Here is a 22,838-nt window from a genome sequence, read left to right as displayed (position 1 = left end):
ACTCTTGTTCAGAGGAGAATTGCCTAGCATTTTGGTGCTGGACTGCCCCTGTGCAGGGCCATTTTAAGCACCTTTGGGGCCCTGGGCACCGACTTCTTTGGGGCCCCCCTCCAACAAACCAAAGGAATTAAGTGATTAAGAATATTTGACCCGCCCCCCCTGCGCCACAATCACAACCCATAGGTTGATATGCTGCCTCACAGCATTAAAAATAAGGATGTTTACTCCTTTTAAGTCCCCTTACCCTCTTCATTCTTGCTCTAATCAGACTGATAATGTTGGCCTTCAAATGCTACTTGCTTATCAGTCTAGGAAGAGGTTACTTCTGTTCTAGCATAGATACAGGAGACTTTATATCAATAAAATCCAGGAATGTAAGCAGACTGTAGTATTAATGCAGGACTCTATGTAAAAGGTACATGTAACCCAGAATAGACAGAGATCTCACATTTGCTGCCTCACAGAATGCAAAAGTGCTCAAGCATGGATAGAGCAGACCAATTGGTAGGAGGGAGAAAGCTACACGTACCATAGCATGGATAGTGGATGCAGGTTAGAATCTACCAGGAAGGTGTCTGTATCCAGACAGACTGAGATTATAAGTGGGACATAGTTTTCAAATAGTGTTGCCATTAGAGATCAAAGAAACAAGTGCCAGTGCTGTGCAATATGTCAATGCTCACTATTATAGTGGAAGCAACACTATAGCCAGTGAAACCATGAGTGAGGCTATTGTGAAGATCATACCCTGAGAAGGAAATCACTCTGAATGGGTGACAGTTTTGAAAGGTTTAGGGACTGACAATTTTGAGAGGTTAGGCAATACAATATTAAATGAGATGCCCAGGATCACACATTGGTTAAGTGGTGAAGCTGGGATTTGTGCCAACTCTGCAATTTCTGCATTTGAACACCTTTGTTACCAGTTCTCATCATGAACTAAAATTATCTAATTTAATAAAACTGACTTGGAAAGTACACACAGCACATTACCAAACATGACCATTTTCAAAAACAAAATATTATAGGAGGGTGTAACATAGAATGATTCTAGCTTCATTCTCTCCATCATCAAGAGACGTATATAAGTACCAGCATTCCAAAAAGTGTGATTTAACAGATTTAATCTTGGTTGGTCTTTCGTATTTTAAAGCTTTACATACTTCCAAAACACTGGCTTGTCAAATCGTCATTTATAAACGTGCAAAAAATGCAAAGCGTTTTCGTGTGTCAAACTAGCAGGCTTTAAAATATGCTTGCCCGAGCCCTTCACCATCTGGTCTTCTCCCTTCTGTCTACCACCCCTTCCACTCAAATGGCCTACATAAGAAGAAAGCTCAAGTAATGGGCTAAACGATGCCACCAGCATGTGAGGAGGCACACTTCACAGAAGACAGTACAATAATGTAAGAGATATAAGATGATTGATAGGATCACTGTATTGTTTTCTGGCAAAGCCAGGATACAAGCATGAATGCTTTGGTTCCAAATTCTGATTCTTATTCATCTCTTGGACTAACAGTTTATGCTCATCATTGGAGGTGATTGCCTAGGTATTACAACACCCCATCTGAGCACACCAATTTCTAGACCTTCCCCCTAAGGGTGACATGTTCGTTTTAATAGCAACCCCTATCTGGTGCAGGTATATTGCTGATAATAGCACCTGCTGTGCTGCAAGACCAAGTACATATGCAGGCAGGTTTATAAAGTTCAGACATAGGAAAGGCTCAGCCAGCCTTACAGGAATGTGCTATTCTAATCTTGCATAGGAACACATATCTCTGCAATGGGTGCTTCACACACTGAGCTAACTTCTAAACCATTGTGGCACTCAATTTACCAGTATGCATTTCAAATGTGCCTATTGCACATGATCAACATAATTCCCACAGGAAGGAAAGAATGCTACAGGCGTTTTGCCGCAACAAACACACCAACTATATACACCACAGTGAACACAGAAAGCATTACATGATGAATTGATTGAGGTAAAATGTACTTTCCAAAACAAACTGGCAATAGGTTTAGAGCCTCAGCACCATGCAATACAATGGGTGTCATTACGACCCAGGCGCTAATTGCGCCAACTTTACCACCATGGTGTAAACTATGTTTACACCATGGTGGTAAGAGCAGCCGTTAAAATCAGAATAGGAGTTAAGGGTTAACGACGGCGTTAACCCTTAACGCCTGGGTCGTAATGAGGCCCAATATCCTTGTGTGTGCTATTTAAGTCTGGTGAACAAATGAATCTTACTACTTTAGATCAGACAGCTTTGTGGGGCCCCCTCCAAGGTGGGGGCCCTGGGCAAGTGCCCCTTTTGCCCTCCCCTAAAAAACGTCCCTGCCCCTGTGCAGGACAAAGACTGATATGTGGGGAAATGTCTTCTCTGTGAAAAGACAAGTGAGCTAAAGACTTGGTTGAGACTCTCCCAGGGGCCATCCACCCAAGAACAAGTCATTGGGCTGTGTTCATGCTGGTAGAGAGTTTCCCAGATCCCCCCTGTTTTGCATACCAAGTAACTTTGGGTCTCACCCTCAGTTACCAGGGGACTCCAGACGTGGACCCCTCGCTCACTGCTCTTAGAGAGACACAGCTTCACCTCACTGATGATGCCCAACTAGGCTAAAACACGTGCATGGGGTTGCTGTGTTACTCTTGTTCAGAGGAGAATTGCCTAGCATTTCGGTGCTGGACTGCCCCTGTGCAGGACAAAGACTGATATGTGGGGAAATTTCTTCTCTGTGAAAAGACAAGTGAGCTAAAGACTTGGTTGAGACTCTCCCAGGGGCCATCCACCCAAGAACAAGTCATTGGGCTGTGTTTGTGCTGGTAGAGAGTTTCCCAGATCCCCCCCTGTTTTGCATACCAAATAGGTTTGGGTCTCACCCTAAGTTACCAGGGGACTCCAGACGTGGACCCCTTGCTCACTGCTCTTAGAGAGACACAGCTTCCTCACTGATGATGCCCAACTAGGCTGAAACACGTGCATGGGGTTGCTGTGGTACTCTTGTTCAGAGGAGAATTGCCTAGCATTTCGGTGCTGGACTGCCCCTGTGCAGGACAAAGACTGATATGTGGGAAAATGTCTTCTCTATGAAAAGAACAGTGAGCTAAAGACTTGGTTGAGACTCTCCCAGGGGCCATCCACCCAAGAACAAGTCATTGGGCTGTTTTCGAGCTGGTAGAGAGTTTCCCAGATCCCCCCCCCAGTTTTGCATACCAAGTAAATTTAGGTCTCACCCTAAGTTACCAGGGGACCCCAGACGTGGAGCCCTTGCTCACTGCTCTTAGAGAAACACAGCTTCACCTCACTGATGATGCCCAACTAGGCTGAAACACGTGTATGGGGTTGCTGTGGTACTCTTGTTCAGAGGAGAATTGCCTAGCATTTCGGTGCTGGACTGCCCCTGTGCAGGACAAAGACCGATATGTGGGGACATTTCTTCTCTGTGAAAAGAACAGTGAGCTAAAGACTTGGTTGAGACTCTCCCAGGGGCCATCCACCCAAAAACAAACAAGTCATTGGGCTGTGTTTGTGCTAGTGGAGAGTTTCCCAAACCGCCCTCCCTGTTTTGCATACCAAGTAACTTTGGGTCTCACCCTAAGTTACCAGGGGACTCCAGACGTGGACCCCTTGCTCACTGCTCTTAGAGAGACACAGCTTCACCTCACTGATGATGCCCAACTAGGCTGAAACACGTGTATGGAGTGGCTGTGGTACTCTTGTTCAGAGGAGAATTGCCTAGCAAATTTGGTGCTGGACTGCCCCTGTGCAGGACAAAGACTGATATGTGGGGAAATTTCTTCTCTGTGAAAAGAACAGTGAGCTAAAGACTTGGTTGAGACTCTCCCAGGGGCCATCCACCCAAGTACAAGTCATTGGGCTGTTTTCGTGCTGGTAGAGAGTTTCCCGGACCCCCCTAGCCCCTGTTTTGCAGACCTTTGAAAGCTGTCTATGTTTCGGGATGGATTTCGGTGACTAGGAAAGAAAGGGCTTCTTTGAACCCGGGAAATCTGGCCTCAGCCTATAGCACTCTAAACCTCCACTAAACTGGGATGCATTATGGTTTCAAATGTTCAGTTTAGGGAACAGGTTTCCGCTCTGTAGGGGCATTTTAAAGTAGGCTAGAAGGGGCAGGATGGGTTGGCATACTGGCAAGATGGTATGGAGAGTTGTTCCCTCTTTTGTGCATGGAAATGGAATGCCAATTGGCATGTTGGGGCAGCATATTGACAGAGTATTTGAGAGATCTACCTAGATTTGCATGATAGTGTTTGCCTTTGTTTCTGTTTCAGGGGTGATAGCTAGCTCCTGGTGTGCGGTCCCTATCAGTGCACTTAGGGCCAATAGGTCATGTTTGTCATTGAGTATGATGACATCAGTGTTTAGGGCGTGGCTTTGGTTGATCACGTCACCTCGGGCTGTTCTGAAGGGCCTGTCCCTGGTTGGGTCCAGCAACTTATTCTTCATGGCGTCCCCTTCTGATTCACTGCCTATGTCTGGTGCACTGTTCTGGATGGCTAGCATGCTCTGTTGCGTTTCCCTGAGCCAATCTGTTCTTGTTTTCACGCTTGTGTGTTGGTGTCTGTGGTACAAGCAATGAATTACACAATTATAAGTCCTTTTCAAGTGCTACTTGATATAAATTCCTGATTACTAGACGGGCATGCGTTCTCACATCGCTCATTAAGACAGAGGGCAACTGCTACATACATGTCATACGTGTCATGTCATGTGACCAGGAAGGCTCACCATCGTAACTGGGAGAGGAACCGATCTTAGGAAGGTGAAACTGGAAGCTCTTTGCGTGCAGTCGTTTAAGTCTTTGGTTTTCCACAGGACAGCGCCTCTGAGGTGATATTTAGTTGGACACTCTCCTAAAACATCCACCTATGACAAATAATACAAATAGCATTACAAGCATGTTACTTCAGCAATATAATTAACAAGTTACCAGGTAAAACGTGACACACTAATGGACTTTATTCTGTTGCATTACAAATGTATACTAATAATACTTTTGAAGGCTATCTTTGAACATTTGTCACGTACTCTAGAAAATGACAATAAAAACTAGCACAGTCCTCTTTTGCTTCATCAGGCCTCACATGCGTTTTACCGACATTCTGAATCAATGTGTTGCCAGATCATTCTGACACACAATATACCAAAGGACGAGAGATTGAGCAGTTTCTGAACTCCATCTGATCCGGGATGAATATTTGATATAGTGCATGGCAGCCTGTAATAGATGTAAAAAAAAGCCTGGAAATGATGTTCTTACTACAGGCTAGTTGTGATATCGCAACTGACCTGTAATAAGAAAATTACATCACAACTGCTCTGTAATCAGTTATTATCATCTGGGGCAGGCAAAACAGCCAATTAGGTTGCTTGGATCGCAGGCTGAATCCTATGATCCAAGCCTGTGTTCTGGGCAGCCTGTAGGCTGCTCTCCTGCCCGACCATCTTCCCCCCACTCTCCCCTTCCCCCGATCACCGTTCCCTTACCAGCCCCTTACCCCACATATCTGATTACTTCAGCGTCACTAGTGGTTGCGCCGCCGCCGATCCGCGTCCTCACCTGACACCATGGAAATGGAAGAAGGACTCTGCATGGAGCCCCACCCAGTCCCGGCACTAGGTGTGTGCGGCATGTGCAGCTGCACTTGACCCCGCACTGATGGGGCACCGCGCATAGGCTGACGTTGACTCCATCTTGCAGGCTGCAGTCTGGCATATGTGCTCGGAGTACCTAAACTTGCTGCAGTGCCCTCTGAGCACACGGGCAGCACATGCTGCAGCCTGCATAACAGGAAAGCTGTTTTACCTCGAGGTTTGGCTCCCTTTTGTTTCTTCTGTTGAGGTAACTTGTCGCCTGTTAACCTCCTGCTGGGACGCTGGCAAGACAAATGCCCCCCTCTCAGTGGCCCAATATGCACTGCGGGACCCTTCCGCATGGCTGATAGCTTTCTTAAAGCAGAGCTTCTAAAGTGGGTGTGATTTACTAGTTATGGCCTATTTAAGAGACCATTGTTTTGTACAAGGCATTCCTAACGTGTTAAGAACTGTAAAGGGGCACTTATATTTTGAAAGCGCATGCAAAGCAGCAGTTAGCTGCCTAAATCTGTGCCTTCCTCCAGTACAATTAAACATATCCCACAAAATCGTCCAACCAACAGTGCAGGCCTGTCCCCCTCCCAACCCTCCAGGATGATACGCTGTTGGCAACGTGGGCAACCCAGGTAGGCATTCATCTACCAATCCCGTAATCTCTGATCCGGGGGAAACCAATAGAAGCTACTAGGAGCACCTTTTGTGTGTAAGGTTTCATGTGAACCAAAACACAATACAAATGTAAAACAACTAGGACCACCATTTACATTATTGAAACTTGACAATAGGTGATGTTTATATATATATAAAAAGTCTTGTTTTATAAACATAATGCTCCCTTTCCCATTTTTTACAGAAATCGGACTTGTCTGGTTGTTGTGCTTTGTGCCATCTTTCCTACAGTAAATCACCAATGTCGTTTTACGTACTGATATTATTTTCCACTCATGTAAAAGCTGCCACTTCCTTCTCGGAACGCTCAGCCCATCTTTCAGGATTGATTTTGGCCTCTGTGGGCAGCGTCCTCCTAGTAAATCAAGTTCGCATAATTTTCCCCTGACATTTGAAGCCGGGGGATTTTCATTCTGCTACCTCTGCCAAGATAGCTTTTTTAATTCTTTATTTGCTATTGTTCACATTTTAACCTAATACTATTCTGGAGTAGATGTGAATTTCCCCCAATTTCATAAGCAGTTCTTACTCAAGAAGAACCTTTAGAAATCTTAGTTTAGATAAACACAGAGGGATTATAACCACATAATCCCCAAATGCGGGTTGCCTGTTTGTTGCTACCAGATAAGATCACAAAAAGTACCATGATTAATAACAAGTTTAACATTAGTGAAAATGCAGTAGCAAAAAACGGGAGGAGCTTAGTTATGAACATCACGCTGTATTGTTATTAGGCGTTCACATCTCCCCAGGCTGCTCTTCTCCAAACACACTTGCCCTGTCTTATTAGAAAACCTCTGAATGATCTGTGTTGAGGAATGGTCACACGCGTCAAAAGCAATGAAAGGTTTATTTAAATAAGAACCTTTGCGACAGCAGGCACTGCTCTCAAAGGCAGGTCCCAACTGATTCCTTGCAGAATTCTACATAAAGGTAAACAGTCCATAACGGAATGTCATGAAATCATAATGCAACACAGAACTTAACGAAAGGAAAACATATAAATGGAACTTGAGAGTTTAGAACATGTTTAACATTCTATTACATAACTCATCTGCTGCATAAAGTATATTATATAAAGTAAACAAACCCAACAATCTACTTATGTGTTGTCAGTTGGTATGCTCTTTATGGGAAGAAACAGGCTAGGTAGCGCTTGCGCAAAGTCCTGTGTAAGGATATTGACATACCTCTTGCTCTCTTCTGTCTCTCACACGCATCCAGGCAGCTTAGAAGTAGTAAGAGTGACATCAGGTGCACTTTGGCACCCCCCCCCCCGATGACCCTAAAGGAAGTTGAATCGCACAACCACTCACTGCTCAATGTCATTATGAGACGTGAACTCGGAATGTGATGTCACACAGTGACATCTTGATCCAAATGACATCACAAACAGGGATCTCAAGAAATGTTAAAAACATTCCTAAATCAAGTTTAAAAAGAACAACATGATCTCAAAATCTTATTGTTGAGAGGAAAGGACACAATTTACTGATGAAAACAGAAAAAATTAATTGCTGAAACTGGCAAAAATAACAACATTTAAAGCATATTAAGTTTTGAAAGATCCTTAGGCTGAATATTTTTTTTTTGTTAAAAGGGGGTTTTAAAGTAGCCCACTAAGTTTCAAGCTGCAACATACAGACTGATTTTGCGGCGGATAGCCATCCTTAAACAACCACCACACGAAAGAGCCCCTCACTCGTGTATTCACCCTGACAAAATAAGCTAGGAGCCCCCACCTCTTTAATGTATCCATCTGCCGTGGAAGTAGGGGAGGTCTGGAGCAGGCTCAGGATGCCACGCTTGATGTTCAGTGCCCATGTCGGCTCATTCACTGAGGGGCAGATGAGAGGAATCTTTCCATCATTGAAGGAAAACTGCAGAGGATTTCTCTCCAACAAAATCCTGGTACAAAGAAAATATACATGTTTATTTTTAATTTTTGTATTATTGTGCTATGGTTTACAAATGAAACCTTTTACCAATCAAGCATTATATACATTTCAAATCAATTTCTGACAATGATAATATGTAACAACTTATTATTTTTTTTTAAATGAAATGTTATTCATCAGACGTAACAATATAATCAATGAGTACAAGTCATGAATGAGTAGGGGATTCAACAAGGATGGAGCACAAGAGGGTGAGAGAAGGGAAAATTAAAAAGGTTCACAATGCTAGCATCAAGGTTTCATAAGGTGTTTCAGCACTAGCGGTTGAAAGAACATTTGCTCTCTATCTGACACAAAGTCCAAGAGTGTCCCCCATATTCGTGTAAACTTAGGCAGCTTCCCCTCCACTATGGCCGTAAGCTTTTCCAATCCCAATAGCTCCCACACCTTCACCCACCAATAAGAAATGTGTGGCCCTTCTACTGTCTTCCAGAAGCGAGCACGTGTGATTTGGGCAGCTATAATTAATTGGGATGTTAAGTCTGCTCTATGGCCCGGCATTGGGAATGACCAGTCATCTGGAGCATCTCCCAGCAAAAAAACACATGGGTCCATGGGGAGCAAGTGTCCCGTAATTTCTTTGATTTTTGATCGTACTTCCAACCAGACGGACTGTATAATTGGGCAGTGCCACTACATGTGTGCCAGGTCCCCTTGCTCCCCACAGCCATGCCAGCATGTATCCGGGTAGGCGGGGTTCATCGCATGTAACCTACTTGGAGATAGATACCAGTGGTAGCAGAGCTTAAGGGCTCCCTCCTTCACCACAGTGCACAGGGAGCCCCTCGGGGCCATGCTCCATATCCTCTGCCAAGGCTCCTCACAGATTTCCATGCCCAGTTCCCTCTCCCAAGCTATCACATAAGGGAGCTTTTCTTCTGTCGAGGCATTTTCCAGGAGCCTATAACATGTGGCTAATTTATGGGGCTGTTGCCCCTCCAGGACCTTGAGTTCTATTCCCGTTGGGTTTCTGGCGCCAGCCTGTCGGGTGTCCCTGTTAGTCAACCAATGACGGATACCAACTTATTCTTAAAAGTAAAATGCAGTAATGTTAAAAAAATAAATCTGTTAAAATTCAAGCATTATCACACAATACAGTCTACCAACCTTTTACCAATTCAACAACCATACTTGAAATTAAAATTCATGTTCTTTAGGATGTTTGACAATCAAGAGAATATAAATCTGTCCTTTCAGTTCATGATCGGCCAAAGATATATTGTATGCATGAGTACTTCCACATATATCTTGGTGTCACCTTCATATTCATATCAATTTGTTATTATACACTAAACAATCTCTTATTGCTTAGAATTGACGTAACCTTTCTTATTGATTCTACATAGTAATACTTTAAAGTACAATCATATAGTTTCCAGTCATTATGTTCACAAGTCAACATATTTACCAATTTCGATCATTGTCTTGTCATTGTTGTGTACTCACAATAACAGACTTTCTAAGAATGTATTAGTTGCTAAATTTAACAAGATATATTTGGTACTCATTATAATGTTCCCCATATTGCGTGGATCAAGAGTGCGAAAATCGCTTCTAAATATGTAATAATATTCCTTACAAAGACCTCTTAGCCCATTGCAATGAGCTATTAGATGTTCTAAGGTTTCTATTGCATTCTCAGATTTGTGAATATGTACACCCTGCTTTAATCTCTTTATTCTTAGATTGACTAGCAAGCAATGATCTACTGGGCCATAGATTGAAACGTAATCTCATGATTTGATCCGATAATGTTGATCAGGAAATATCTGTAAATATTTTGGAATTTGGTTAATCCTTTTTAGAGCAAAATGTGTGCTTTTTCATATGTTATAAGTTCTACACTTTGTCATTGTGGTTGACCAATCATGATACCACAGCTTTTTCTTTGCTCAATCAGGATTTGTTATTAAAGTGGTATTATCAATGTCCGCTTTTTCCATGGTCAATTCACAGGTATCCTTCCACTAATGTAATGTTTTATAGTCATTATTATTCATGGTCATTGTGACAGTTGGTATTAGCGTTAGCTCAAAATTGTCTTTCATTAGGCACTTTCTGTATAAAGACAATAAGTTCCACCATCCTATTGCATTTAATGAGATTAGCCCAAGTTCATATCGAATGATATTAATGGGGAAACCTTTCGGCACTGGTAACAGAGGTTTCCAAAATATACCTTATATATAATCCCAATCAGGGTAGTTGTCAGGAAATGTTTTATTGGGCACTGTAAGTTATTGTTGGTATGACTTTTTGTTTATAGTAAATAATCAAAGGATTGTACGAATATTTGCCATATTTATGGATTATTGCTTTTGCTTATGAGCATTTTGTGTTTCATTTCAAGCTTGTATTGTGTTTCTGCTTTGTTATCATTGATGTTGACCCCAAGCTATTTATACTCATGAATGATAGTCAGTGAGTCCATGCCCAAGGACCACTTACATTTTGCAATTTTGTTAGCTCCTTTCCTACACTGGATTTTTAAGATGTTGGTTTTAGCAGTGTTCATTGTTAATTTGTCCTCTAATGCATATCTTTGAAGTGCATACAGTTGCCTTTGGAGGCCGATTGGTTTTTGATCAGGTAGTACTAGATCGTCGGCCTAGAGGAGCCATGCAATCGGGTAGCGGCCAAGTTTTGGTGGAAATGCTCTGGCGCTTTTTAGATGTTTGCTAATATCACTGATATAAAAGTTAAACAAAGTGGATGCAAGTATGCATCCTTGTTTAAGCCCGCAATATATCTTAAATGGTCACAATAACAGGCCTTCCTGATTTAGTTTGACTCAAATGGATGTATTGGTGTAAAATTGTTGTATTATGTTTAGAATGTATGTTGGTCAACCAGCTTTGGATAGTTTTTGCCATAATATAGTGTGAGATATGGAATCAAACGCTTGCTTGAAATCAATAAATTCAAGGTAGATTGGTTGCTTCGGCGTAATGGCTTGATTTTTCAATGCTGATATTACAAGTAAGTTGCCAACTCCATTGATGAAACCAGGTTGGTGAGGGTCGGACAACTTAGCTACCTTTAGCTATTTCTGCATCTCCCTAAGTAATATTCTGGCATATATTTTCCCTGGGGAATCTAGTAATGCCAGCGGTCTATAATTAGTTAGGGGATCGCCCCTGTCTCCTTTTTTGAAGATAGGGATGAGGATCGATTGTTGCCAAGATTGAGGGATGGATCCTCTTTTTTGTACAATTGTTTGAAAAATAGCTTATAGATTGTCCGACCATATCTCAGGATGAGCTTTTAAGGTGGCATTTTTAAGCCCATCCGGCCCAGGGGCTCGTGAGGAACTTAGTTTTTTAATTTGACTGAGGATGTCTATGCAATCTATTTTTACGAGCACTATATTATTAACTGATATTGCATCATAAATCGACTTACAGGAATCCGCGAACAAAGTCGAGAAGTGATCAGCCCAAGCTTTTTCGCTTACCGCATTTAATAATAGGGATTGAGATCCATTATTCTCTGCTGTTTTTAGTTTCAGATTTGGGCACTAGATTTTGCTGATAGAGCCCTAATCATGTTCTCGTTGTCTTTTTGTGTTTTCATTTGTTTGAGTTGTTTTAAAATATTCTCATAGGCAGTTCTTATTTTAGTAGCCTTTTTTAATACTCAGCTGTCGAGGAAGCTACTATGTTTTTTGTTCTCTCTTCATTTTCGCTTTTTAGTATCTGATCTCAGGGTCATAAACATGGTGTTGGGCAATTATGTTCCGAAAACCAGGTTGGGGTCTTCCCTGGTACATTGCCAGGAAATTAGTATACAGAGAGTTCTCCATGGTCATGTTCCCATGAGTTGATAAATCATCTGTTATTTTATCCCACAATTGTTTTAATTTAGGGCTGGTACATTTAATTTTGTTTTTACCATTTGTTAACGTTAAATTATTTTTATAATATTGTTTTATTGGGTGTATTGTTTGCTTCCATGTTATTTCTAATATATTGTGATCACTGTCAGTCGAGGGGATGATGGTAAAGCTTGTAACATGAATTAAGTCCTCAAACGATATACATACATAATCTATTATGGCGGAAGAGTCATTTCTCTTCCATGTTGGTTGCAGAGGAATGTCTCCTTTGATGGTGCCATGAAGCATAGTGAGGTTTCTTTCCTCCATCAAATTCATCCATTTTACACTTTTTTATGAGAGCAATTTGTTATTCAGGGTTAAGCATCTTATATTTAAATCGCATATCCTACATATCGCTCACAGCATGATAGTTCAATGCACTATCAATCGTATCCAGTATCTCAATCACATATTTAAAGAATTCCTCATCTGATATAATAGTGGAATTGCAATACATGTTTAAAATAGCGGTCTTGATGGCCAGAGTATGACAATCATTTTCAAGTTCAAATTTTAGCAACTGAATTCAGGGGTGAGGAGATAACGAGGGGGTTATTTGACCCGTGGTATCTAGTTTAAGTGCAGCCAATAGACCAGCCATTGGTCGGCCTTTGGTTTGTTTTATGGTGGGTATCCAACATGTTTCAAAGTTGGGTATTATTGGTTGAGAGGATATCCATGTTTCTTGTAAGATAATAATGCCATATTTATCTAAAGGATGTTTTATGTTTGTTTTCAGAAGATGTTTAAAGTCCCTGGTGTTCCACACAGCCATTTCAATAATCCTAGAGGGCTATTTAATTAGGCACTATTCATTTATTCTATGATTGGTGTTCCTTATAGCATTTTTAAGCCAGGACCCTTCCTTTCTGTGTGGGATCAATTGGTTGCATTCATAGTATACCTCACGTCTTATATTTCCTCTTGATCCCTCTCCATTTATAACTAGTTGTAAATAATAATAAGGGAATGCATTAGAGAAAGTTACGACTAGATAACAGGTGTTTTTGTGACATTATAACCCTGCCAGGAAGCACTGACCAATCCAGAGCTCTGGACCTGAGCTGTAGTCACCAGTCCACATTCCAAGCAGACCGAGTACTACACCTCCAGTGCCCATTGCCTCTTTTGTGAAGATGGTACTCATTAGCCCCCGCCTGCACACCCCTAAGCACAAGTGATGACTACACACTGGTGCCAAAGGCTCTTCTGCAGAATTACACATTTAAAAAGAAAACTCACCAGAAGTAACCCTGAAGATGCTCGGAACTTCTGAAGTCCCTTTTCCATGTTGATAATGCCATGGTCATTACCATGGAAAAATGGAAAATGGACTACAGCAGTACAGCACGACTTCAATCCCTTAAGTACATTTTTATATTTCAGTATATTTCAAAAGAGTTTTTTGCACTTGTGTGTGGTCTTTGTGAATGCTAATGGTGATATAACACGCGGAAGCGACAGGCTGTGCACGTTAAGGGACCCTGAGCTCACTCAGGGCCTTAACTTGAGCGGCAGGCCCCTAAACTCTGATTCAACCTGCCACTACAGGTAAACTAGCTCATTATTTTGATGACATTATTATTGATGTTATTACTGTTTTGTTCATAAATAACATTTCTAATAAGTACGCGCATTTAGCAAAGGCTCTGTAAAAAGTCATTCCGATTACCTGAAAGTCCAGGGTGTCAATAAGGAGGAAACATCAGACTTAAGGGTGTAGACCAGTCTCACCAAGGGCATGGGAGCGCCACAGCCCCTCCTAGACATGGGTTGGTCTCAGAGGACACATCTGAGGGCTGTAACAACAGCATGAAGATCTACGTTTGCTGAATGCGCAGAGCGCATCCTCCATCTTCTCCCCTTCCCTCCCCCACTGATAACTACCACAATGCAACAAAGAGCCCTGAACAAGGCCTTAGCATATATAGATATATGATTTGTCTAACGTCTGGACACAAGAACACACATGTAATCTAGAAACACACATAATTAGGACGTTTCCCAAAAGGATAATCAGCTCCCTAATTGTACAGCAGTTAAAAAGTTGTTTGATGCACGTTTAGGTGCATGTTAAGAGCATTCACAATATACGTATGCGTACAGCATGTTTTTTTTGTAATACAGTGTTGATAACGAAAAAAATATAATGTATATCTGGGCGGTGGGGTAAGGGATATCAAAGGGCGTGAGGGCTTGGGGGGTTAGTAAAGCAGGGGAAACGGGGGGTTTGATGGGGAGCTCCCAAATTTTTAAAAAATATTCAAAATGTATTCGTTATTTAGGTGTCCTTATAAACACATGTAACCCTCAGTGACGTTGTTGGACCTGTTTCCCTAAGATCACACCTCCTCAGAGGTGATGCGGTGACCCGCCGGTCCTCCAGCCAAGCCGAATGCCCTCGCAACTGTGGCAAGTGGCTGCCACATTAAAACCCAGAATGAACGTGGGACCCTGTGGTGTGGCTATTTATACACTAAGAATACACACTGTATATGACAACACACAGTCTGTCAACCTGTTTTAGAGCGGGAACATGGCAGCACATGCAAAGGGCCATGCAGGCGACACAACAGTTGTGTGTCTACAGAAATCCACTCTCTCCACAGCAGGACATGTCACATGTTCAAATATTTAAGGGTGGCCATTCCAATGATTGACCCCAACGTACTGTGATGTTCCCATTGCAGCACGAGTGAATGAGTAAGGTCCTTTATATAGCCCACAATGCAATTGAATCACCTCTTGGTGCTGATATTCAATGACTGTTGAGCTCAGAGCCGATCCCCAGAGTCAAATTGTTCTGTAGTGTAGGCCCCTCCCTAATCTGAAGCTTCGTCATTTTTAGGAGAGGAACATTTGTATCTGGAGATGGCAAGGAGGGACGAAAGACTGGATCCAAGGGTTTACAAGTGGTCATATTTTTATAGTTCACCAGAAAGGGAGAGAAGGCCTGTGTGATGTATGCATGTGTGCACAAGATACAAGGTTTCAAGGATAGTTCTCTCCTTCTCAGTAAACCAATGTAAGGAGGCACAGGCTGCAGAGACAGAGCGACTTTGGGAAAGACCCAATTTCAAAAGAACAGCCATGTTTTTAATTGAACTGAAGCTCAGAAACGGAGGTGGAAGGACGATCGCTATAGAGCAAATCCAGTCAATCAGGAAGCAAATAAGACCACCTACCATGACAGCACTTGGGAAATGAACAGGAAAATGAGTTTCAATTGTGAACATTGTCTGTCCCATAATGGATCAAGAAAAGAGAGGTCGAGAGGGCTAAAAAAGGAGCTATTGCAGAGATGTTTGGGCAATCAACAAAGTGGATATCGGTTTTGCTTTGGTTGAGTTGTAACCACTTTTTCAACATCGAGTGAAGCATATGAAAATGGCAGCTGCCTATGATAATACATTCTTTGGAAAATTCTGAGGTGTGTGCGACAAATTGACTTCTGTCCTGCAGGAGTACAAGGATGAGCCGAGGCTAAAGCGCCTACACAACCCTCACAGTTCTACAAACCAAGAGCCAGCACAACCATAAAGGTAAAACAGGCACAGTTAAGAGATAATGCAACTTCGCCTTTTGTGGTAATGTGGCCGAAGGAAGGCTATACTCTCAAGAGGGGTGTGAATGTGGTTCATTAGCAACCAAAAGAGTGAAGCATAACTGTCTAAAATAAAGGAATGTCCAATCATGGTTTTATAAAAGTATACATACTTTAATTAAACACACTATATTCAAGAATAACTGAATAGGCAACACTACACAAACCCACCCGTGTAGAAAGAACTCAGAATAATTGAGTTTTCAAAATGCAGCACTATGGGTAATGAGACAGGGGGAGGAAAGGCATTCAAAACTACCATTTTCAAAAAGGATATGTTCTTGAGTTTCAAAACAGGGATTAATGTGACCTAGCAAGTCTCTAGGGTCCAAAATGGACTGGGACAGTTATCAAGCAATAATACATTTTGCAATGTCTTGGCCATTTGACAACGGCAGCACAGGCTTCTTGGTGCTGTTTAATGATTTGATCCGGTTCAAAGATGAGGCAGTTTTGGTGGTCCAGCGGCAAGCAGGTGTCGAGGCAGGTGAGAACTGAAGAAGGCTATGGTTTGAAGTGTTACTCAAGCAATGAGGATCATGGAGGACACCAGGTTCAGTTTGGTCATCTAGGTTCAACAGCAGTCGAGCTAGTGGTGTGATGCACAGACAACTCAATTTGATGCAAGGGTGTGAAGGATGCGGTTCGGGAAGGACACCAGCGTCAGTTTGAACATCAACTCGATCGGCGACGATCCCCACTGTCTTGGCCCTGAGGAACTGTGAATCCCACCCCATGGTCTCAAGGACAAGATGGATCCTTTTCTCGGTCTCCCAAACCCAAAGGAGGCTGGAACACACCTTCAGGGGTCCTTCAACACAGTGAGGTTTTGGGCAGTGGTGTGGCTGGCAGAGATGCAGGTCTTGTTTTAACAGCAGTTCACCCCCAGTGGTCCCTGGGGATGCTTAAGGGACAGAGCTGGCCTCTGCCTTGGACCACCTGCCTTCACCTCATAACTGGAAGACTTTGGAAAGGACTGCTCTCCCAAAAGTGTCCAATTAAATCCTCTTGAAGCTTTGAAGTCCAGAGATGATTCAAAGAAGTGGTGAGAGACCCCTTCTTTTAAAGGCAAATGTCTACAGGTGCTTGGACAAAAGCAAGCCTGTTTTAAGGATCCAATCGCTCTCCTTGGAACAAGTGGACATTAACTTCTGACCACACCCAAAGTACTTTGTGATCCATGAAGTGGGGGAGGCAGGACGTAAAGATAGAGGCAGAGAGAAACAAGATGGTGCAACCTTCCTCTAGCTGTTCCGAGCACCCTCTGTCTACGCTTACCCACCCCTTCCCTTCTCAATAGAATTAAAGGTCTTTTGGTATGCATCACCCTGTGTGAGACTACTACTATTGTGAATGGGTGTGCCCTTTGATTCCTGTTCTCAGGACAGCTTCTTGTGGAGTGGCTGTCTCTCTGGGGAGGTGTTACCTTCTCTCACAAAGGAACAAAGAGAGGCAACCCCAAGGCTACAAGTCTTGCTGGCAGTAGCAAGGACTGCCTGTGTGGTTAGAATACACGCAACCCTTCACAGCCGAACTGGGCTCACAGGGATAACACATGTGTGATATTTAATTGATGTGGCTTGGATAAATATGGGAGAAGCTGGCCACTAAACCCTAAAATCAGGTATGGCTTATATTGAAAACATAGCATGCCACCAGGACAGCATCCTCATAATTATATAGTTTTGGATCAGAGGTGCATATCCTAAGTGCAGACCCTACACAGCATAGACTTGGCTATCATTGCAGCTTTTAACTGCGCACGTGTGACCTCTGAACCTGCTCTGTGTCACTGGAGAGCAGGCGTTGCAGATCTGGTTATTGATGCAACAGGGCACACGTGTAGATTCTGATTTTGGCACAAAGTTTATGAAAGCGGAATCTGATCAGCAGATTACCCTTTCAGAGATGGAATTAACTGCATCATTTGTATTAATTAATACAAAATCAAAATCCAGGGCTTCTACGCCCTTGCCAGATGTCAATTTCTCACATTGTGCATATTAAGTTGCATGTTGTCTACATATGCTTGATAATGAATTTTCTTTCTCGCAGCAAAGTGAGGGCAGAGATAGCAATTAAACAGCAGAAGTGAAAGTGCAAAGCCTGGTATCCAGTGATTCCCTCGAATATAAAGCATTGAATGCAAAAGCCTCGAAGGTTTATTTTTTCATTAAAATGGGTTTTAAGGGGTAAAAAACAGGGGTTGGAGGGGGACCCCCCCATTAATAAAAAATAGTTTTAAAAAAAATGTATTTTTCAATGCATTTTTTTTCGAGGCTTTTGCATTCGAAGCTTTGGATGTCGAGGTTATCACTAGGAACCGTAAACTCTGCACAGAACGTAGTAACCCCAGAAGAGAAAGGGTCACGGATGTGAGGCAATCTCTCTAAGAGGAAAGAGCAGAACCTGTTCCAGATGTTAGTAGATTGTGTGGCCATGATGTGAAGGTATCCTAAGAGGATATCTTGGTTTAATGTTTTGAAAGCCAGAGACAGGTCTAAGCAACAGAGAAGCGACACCAATACTTTTTCGATGTGGCACAGCAGCAAATATGTCCACTCATTGGCTACATACATTTGAGCCTTCTGAGGACAAACAGTATCCAATGACACTAACAAAAATGCATTTATGTTCCATTAGATGGACATATGACACATCTAGAAAGCTCAATATCAAGCAATCACAGGAGGTCATGTTGACGAAAGGTGCAAAGTGGCCTTCTGAAGTTGAAAGTGCAAAATTGCTATAGACCCACTCATACCAACGTTACTGCAGTCAGATCATCATCTGTCTTCAATCAGTCCCTGTGACATAACTGTGAACCTTCATTTACCTTATCGCTTTTAGCATACCCATATGTGCATGCATACATGTGGCATTTACTCTTCAATGATGTTACCAAATAAACCTGCCTTGTACACGTTTTCATGCAGCTGAGTGCATGTTTGCTCATAAGTGGGAGGAACGAATCGCTGTATCTGGTCGGTTCAAGTTTGATGGAAAAGGCTTCACAGAGAATTCGATGCATTTCTACTCAAACTCATTTAATTGAATTCTGAATATAGAAAAGGCGACAAAATCATCCAGTTTATGTCTTAAAATGTATACCATTAAGTTCCGATTGTAAGGGTATCATTCTGAAGTGTTGGCAAATCTTGGAGCAGGATAATGAACTATCCGGAATCTTTCCTTTGAGACTATTGTTCCCTTTCAAACGAAATACAGATCTGAGTGGCCCCTTAATTACAGCTGATTTTATTTCTTTACAAGGTGTTAGGCAGAAACCTGTGCAGTTCCCTTAGGGACCACTGCAAAAAGTTTAAGACCACAGGAGTTAACAGTAAACCCAATTGGTAGCAGTCTGCACCACCCAGATTTACCTGGTAGCTGTGGCTGAGCAGTCAGACTTCTCTCAAGAAGAGTTAGGCAGTATACAGAGCATACACAATAGGGCAGATAAACACAGTAAAACAAGAAAACACTGACCAGAGCTTTGGTGTAAAAGATATATACTTATTTATTTTTTAAAAAACACATCTATAAAAACACACTGGCACTAATATCAAGCAAGTACAAAAACACAGTCACTAAAGCATATACACTCCCTTAAAAGAATATTAGACAAGTCTTAAGTAAAGCACCACTTATTTTCAGACAGCGGTGAGCGCTTAACGCAGATGGCACTCTAATAATTCGGTTTAAAAGGGAGAGAAAGGCAGAGCATAAATTGAAACAGATCCCAACACTTTCAGAAGAACACAGCAAGAGAGGAGGGCAGAATACAACCGTGAAGTTAGAGTTCAGAAAGCCGGATCCACTTTAAGAGGATCAGAACGAAGTGTGTCCAAGGTCACACGGTTGAAAAGTGCACAAACGTCTCGAAAAGGTTCAGAAAGAAGTTGGACCAAAAGAAAGGGACCAGTTAGATGGTCAAGAGACCAGCCCAGTCTATAAGGTTAAGGATTTACTGTCACCTTGCAGCAATCTATAGAAAGGGAGGCCAGGCGGACACAGTGCCTTGAAATGGTGAGAACACTCCAGCGGGGGCAGTTGTTCCTGGCAGCGGTTGTGAGTCGGTGCTTCGTCCGGCAGAAGAGAAGATCTTGTCGGGGGGGAAAGCAGTAGGTTGTTGTACTGCCAGGGAAGAAACCAGCCGCGGAGTTTCTCGATTTAAAGGAGCTGTCCTTTTATTCGCGGTTCAGTGGTAAGTGGCTATCCGGTTGCCGGTGTGCTTGGCACGGGCAATTCGACCACTAGACGTCCTGGTAGGCAAAAAGGAAAGCGAACTGGTTGTCCCCACCAGCTCAAGGGGAAGAGACTCTCCGGCACAAAGATCTCCTCTGTCGTCGGGAAGTGGTGAGACGGTTCAGCAGGGCTCCACCGGTGGTGTCGTCGTTGCAGGTCGGCTCAGCTTCTCCCTCTTCGGGTTTTCAGGTCCTGTGGCGACTTCTGAAGTTCCAGTCCCAAAAGCCCTGCTTTTATGCACGAAACCCCCATTTATTCAGCCTAGCTGTCAATCAAACATGCTAAGTGGTGAGCCGGCCGGCTCACCACTTGGGCCAATCACACAAGAGTGCGACTTGAGTTGCCAAGGCAACTCAGTCCAGGGTGCCTAAAGCCCCACCCACACCCCCTGTGGTACCCAGACAGAGTGACACCACTTTTGGAGGCTTCTGTGGAGAAGCCCGTCAAAAAGTGGAACAAAGGGCTCGACTTGGGTTGGAGTCACAGAAGAGAACACAAACGCCATTTTAGAATCGAGCTCTGGCAAAAAATACCAACAGGTGAATTAATATTAAATAAATAACCCAGAGGTATGTTCGAGGCTATAGGAATTAAATAATTAAAGTTGGTAGCCTGGAACAATGGAAAAATCCCATAGAGATATATTCCCGGTCGAATATAAAAAGTAGTATCCACTGCCACCAGCCAAAACTCGATCAGGGGGGACGGAGAGGTGCCCCCTCGAATAACAGACCCCGGGGCAATCGAATTGCCCCGACCAGTACGTCCACAATATGATGGTTTGTACTGGTTTCTGTTCATAATTTGGGACTAGTAAAGCCAATGGTGACTTTACATGCCCTGGGAAACAGTAGTCAGTCCCAGGGTATGGAGTCTATGGTGGGGTGTCAATATAACACCCCTGTGTCACTGCACTGAGGGTGCTGTGTAACACACATAGTAAACACATGAGACCCTATGGAGTAAAAGACCCCATAGCCCATAAAACACATTAACAGTCAAAGGAACCCCTCAGATCATGTCCAAGAGTGTGAGGGAAAGAGTCTCACTCCTGGCAGAAGAAAAAAAAACAAACTCCAGAAATCCAGCAAAGCTGCTGGGGGACTCACTAGGTTAGGAAATTCAGCCTAAACAGAGAATTCTCCCTAACACAAGGCCCACAGATTAGATTAAAACCAATGAAAAATGATCATTCCCATGCTTGTAGTTATTGTAATAATGTCATTAAAAGAGATGCGTTGACTCCTCCACAAACAGGCAGTACCATTTTAACTTTACAACATGTGTCTCTAAATTTGAAATGTATTTGATAAAGAGTGCACAGATACAAGTCTATGGGCCTCATTACACGGAAGGCGGTAATGGTTAACGGCCACCGTTAATGATAACGGTGACCGTTAATCATTACCGCCTTACTACGAGGTCCCTTAGCGGGTTGGTGCTTTAACGCCTGCTTTTTGCAGGCGTTAAAAACCAACCCGCTAAGGGACCTCGGAGCTAATTACGGCACCGCAAAATTGCGGTGCCGTAATTAGCGCCTTCCCCATTCCCATAGAGCCCTATGGGGCAGAAATGGGAATGGGGAAGGGCAATGGCGGAAGGGGGATTTACCGCCCCACCAACCTTGGAATGGGGCGGTAAATCCCCTTTCCGCCAAGGCGGTGCCGGTATTTTACCAGCATGAGCCATGGCGCTAATAGCGCCATGGCTCACCGCCTTCCGTGTAATGAGGCCCTATGTTGGTGAAATGACATCCAAGATTAACGAGCACATTACAGAACACAGGGTGATATTAGAAATCATCAAAAGGAGGCATACATTTTGGATCCATCATTTACAAAGTCAATCTCCTTTGGGTTTGAATGAGACAATATCTATGAATTCATTTGTATGACACTGCAGTAGTGGATTACATTATTTTTGGCCTGAAATTTATGTTTTTTCATATTTTTCTCAGGTGACGATTTCCTGACTGATTTATGTTCTCTGATGGATATACATGGATTCATCATGTGTTCAGGCATGTACAGTTCATATCACGTTAAATGTATAACGTTTTAGAACAGCTTAAGTTATCGTGGATTCGATTGAGCCTGTTTTTACGTCCATTATCTATTTGGTACAAAGGGGAATTTTGTAATTTCCTGTTTGAGCATGCTGAGAATCCTCTTGAATCTTACTTGGATTATCACTAATGAGGGAGATTTCACTCGATGTGCTCTTGCTCTTTAGACCTTTGGATATCAGTACTTTGATGGGGTAGATCACTCCCGAGATTCTCATAACTCTTGGTTCTCTGGGTATCACTACTATGAAGAAGGATATTACTCCCAAGGATTTCTTGGCTCTTGGTTCTCTGTGTATCACTAGAGTGATGAGGGAGATAACTCCTGTGGCTTTCTTGACTCTTGGTTTACTGGGTATCCCTCGTGTGACAAGGGAGATTACTCTTGAGGCTTTCTTGGCTCTTGGGTCTCTGGGGAACACTACTGTGAGGAGGGAGATTGCCCCAGAGGCTTTCTTGACTCTGGGTTATCTGGGTATCACTACTGTGACAAGGGAGATTACTCCTGAGGCTTAATGGACTCTTAGTAATCTGGGTATCTCTTCTGTGATGAGGGAGTCTACTCCTGAGGTTTTCTTGACTCTTGGTTCTCTGGGTATCACAAGTGTGATGTGGGTGATTACTCCCAAGGTTTTCTTTATCCCTGAGTCCTTTCTGGTTCTGGTGCGTACTTTGACAAGGGAGATCACTCCCGGTATATCCTTGGTTCTTACTTTCTTCAACACTGGTACAGTGATGAGGGAGATTACTCTTGATGTGTTTCCTACTCGGTGCAACATCCACTCTCTGT

General features: G+C 42.9%; 1 protein-coding gene across 2 annotated transcripts in view; it reads right to left on the bottom strand.

The window, feature by feature from the left end:
• The window catches only part of LOC138569646 (uncharacterized), a 1,436,407-nt gene that overhangs the window by 1,277,072 nt on the left and 136,497 nt on the right, over positions 1-22,838 (bottom strand). For both annotated transcript variants that reach the window (XM_069647797.1, XM_069647798.1), the window contains exons 5-6: positions 8,039-8,204; positions 4,761-4,898 (exon numbers count right to left, since the gene is read on the bottom strand). In XM_069647797.1, coding sequence (XP_069503898.1) covers positions 4,761-4,898; positions 8,039-8,204 — 304 coding nt within the window. The remainder of the gene's footprint in view (positions 1-4,760; positions 4,899-8,038; positions 8,205-22,838) is intronic.

The sequence above is a fragment of the Ambystoma mexicanum genome, chromosome 2q, assembly GCF_040938575.1.
Source record: "Ambystoma mexicanum isolate Mex_15411 chromosome 2q, UKY_AmexF1_1, whole genome shotgun sequence".
Classification (NCBI taxonomy): domain Eukaryota; kingdom Metazoa; phylum Chordata; class Amphibia; order Caudata; family Ambystomatidae; genus Ambystoma; species Ambystoma mexicanum.
Note: the sequence above shows the minus strand (reverse complement) of the source record. Positions and strands in the feature narration are given on the sequence as shown.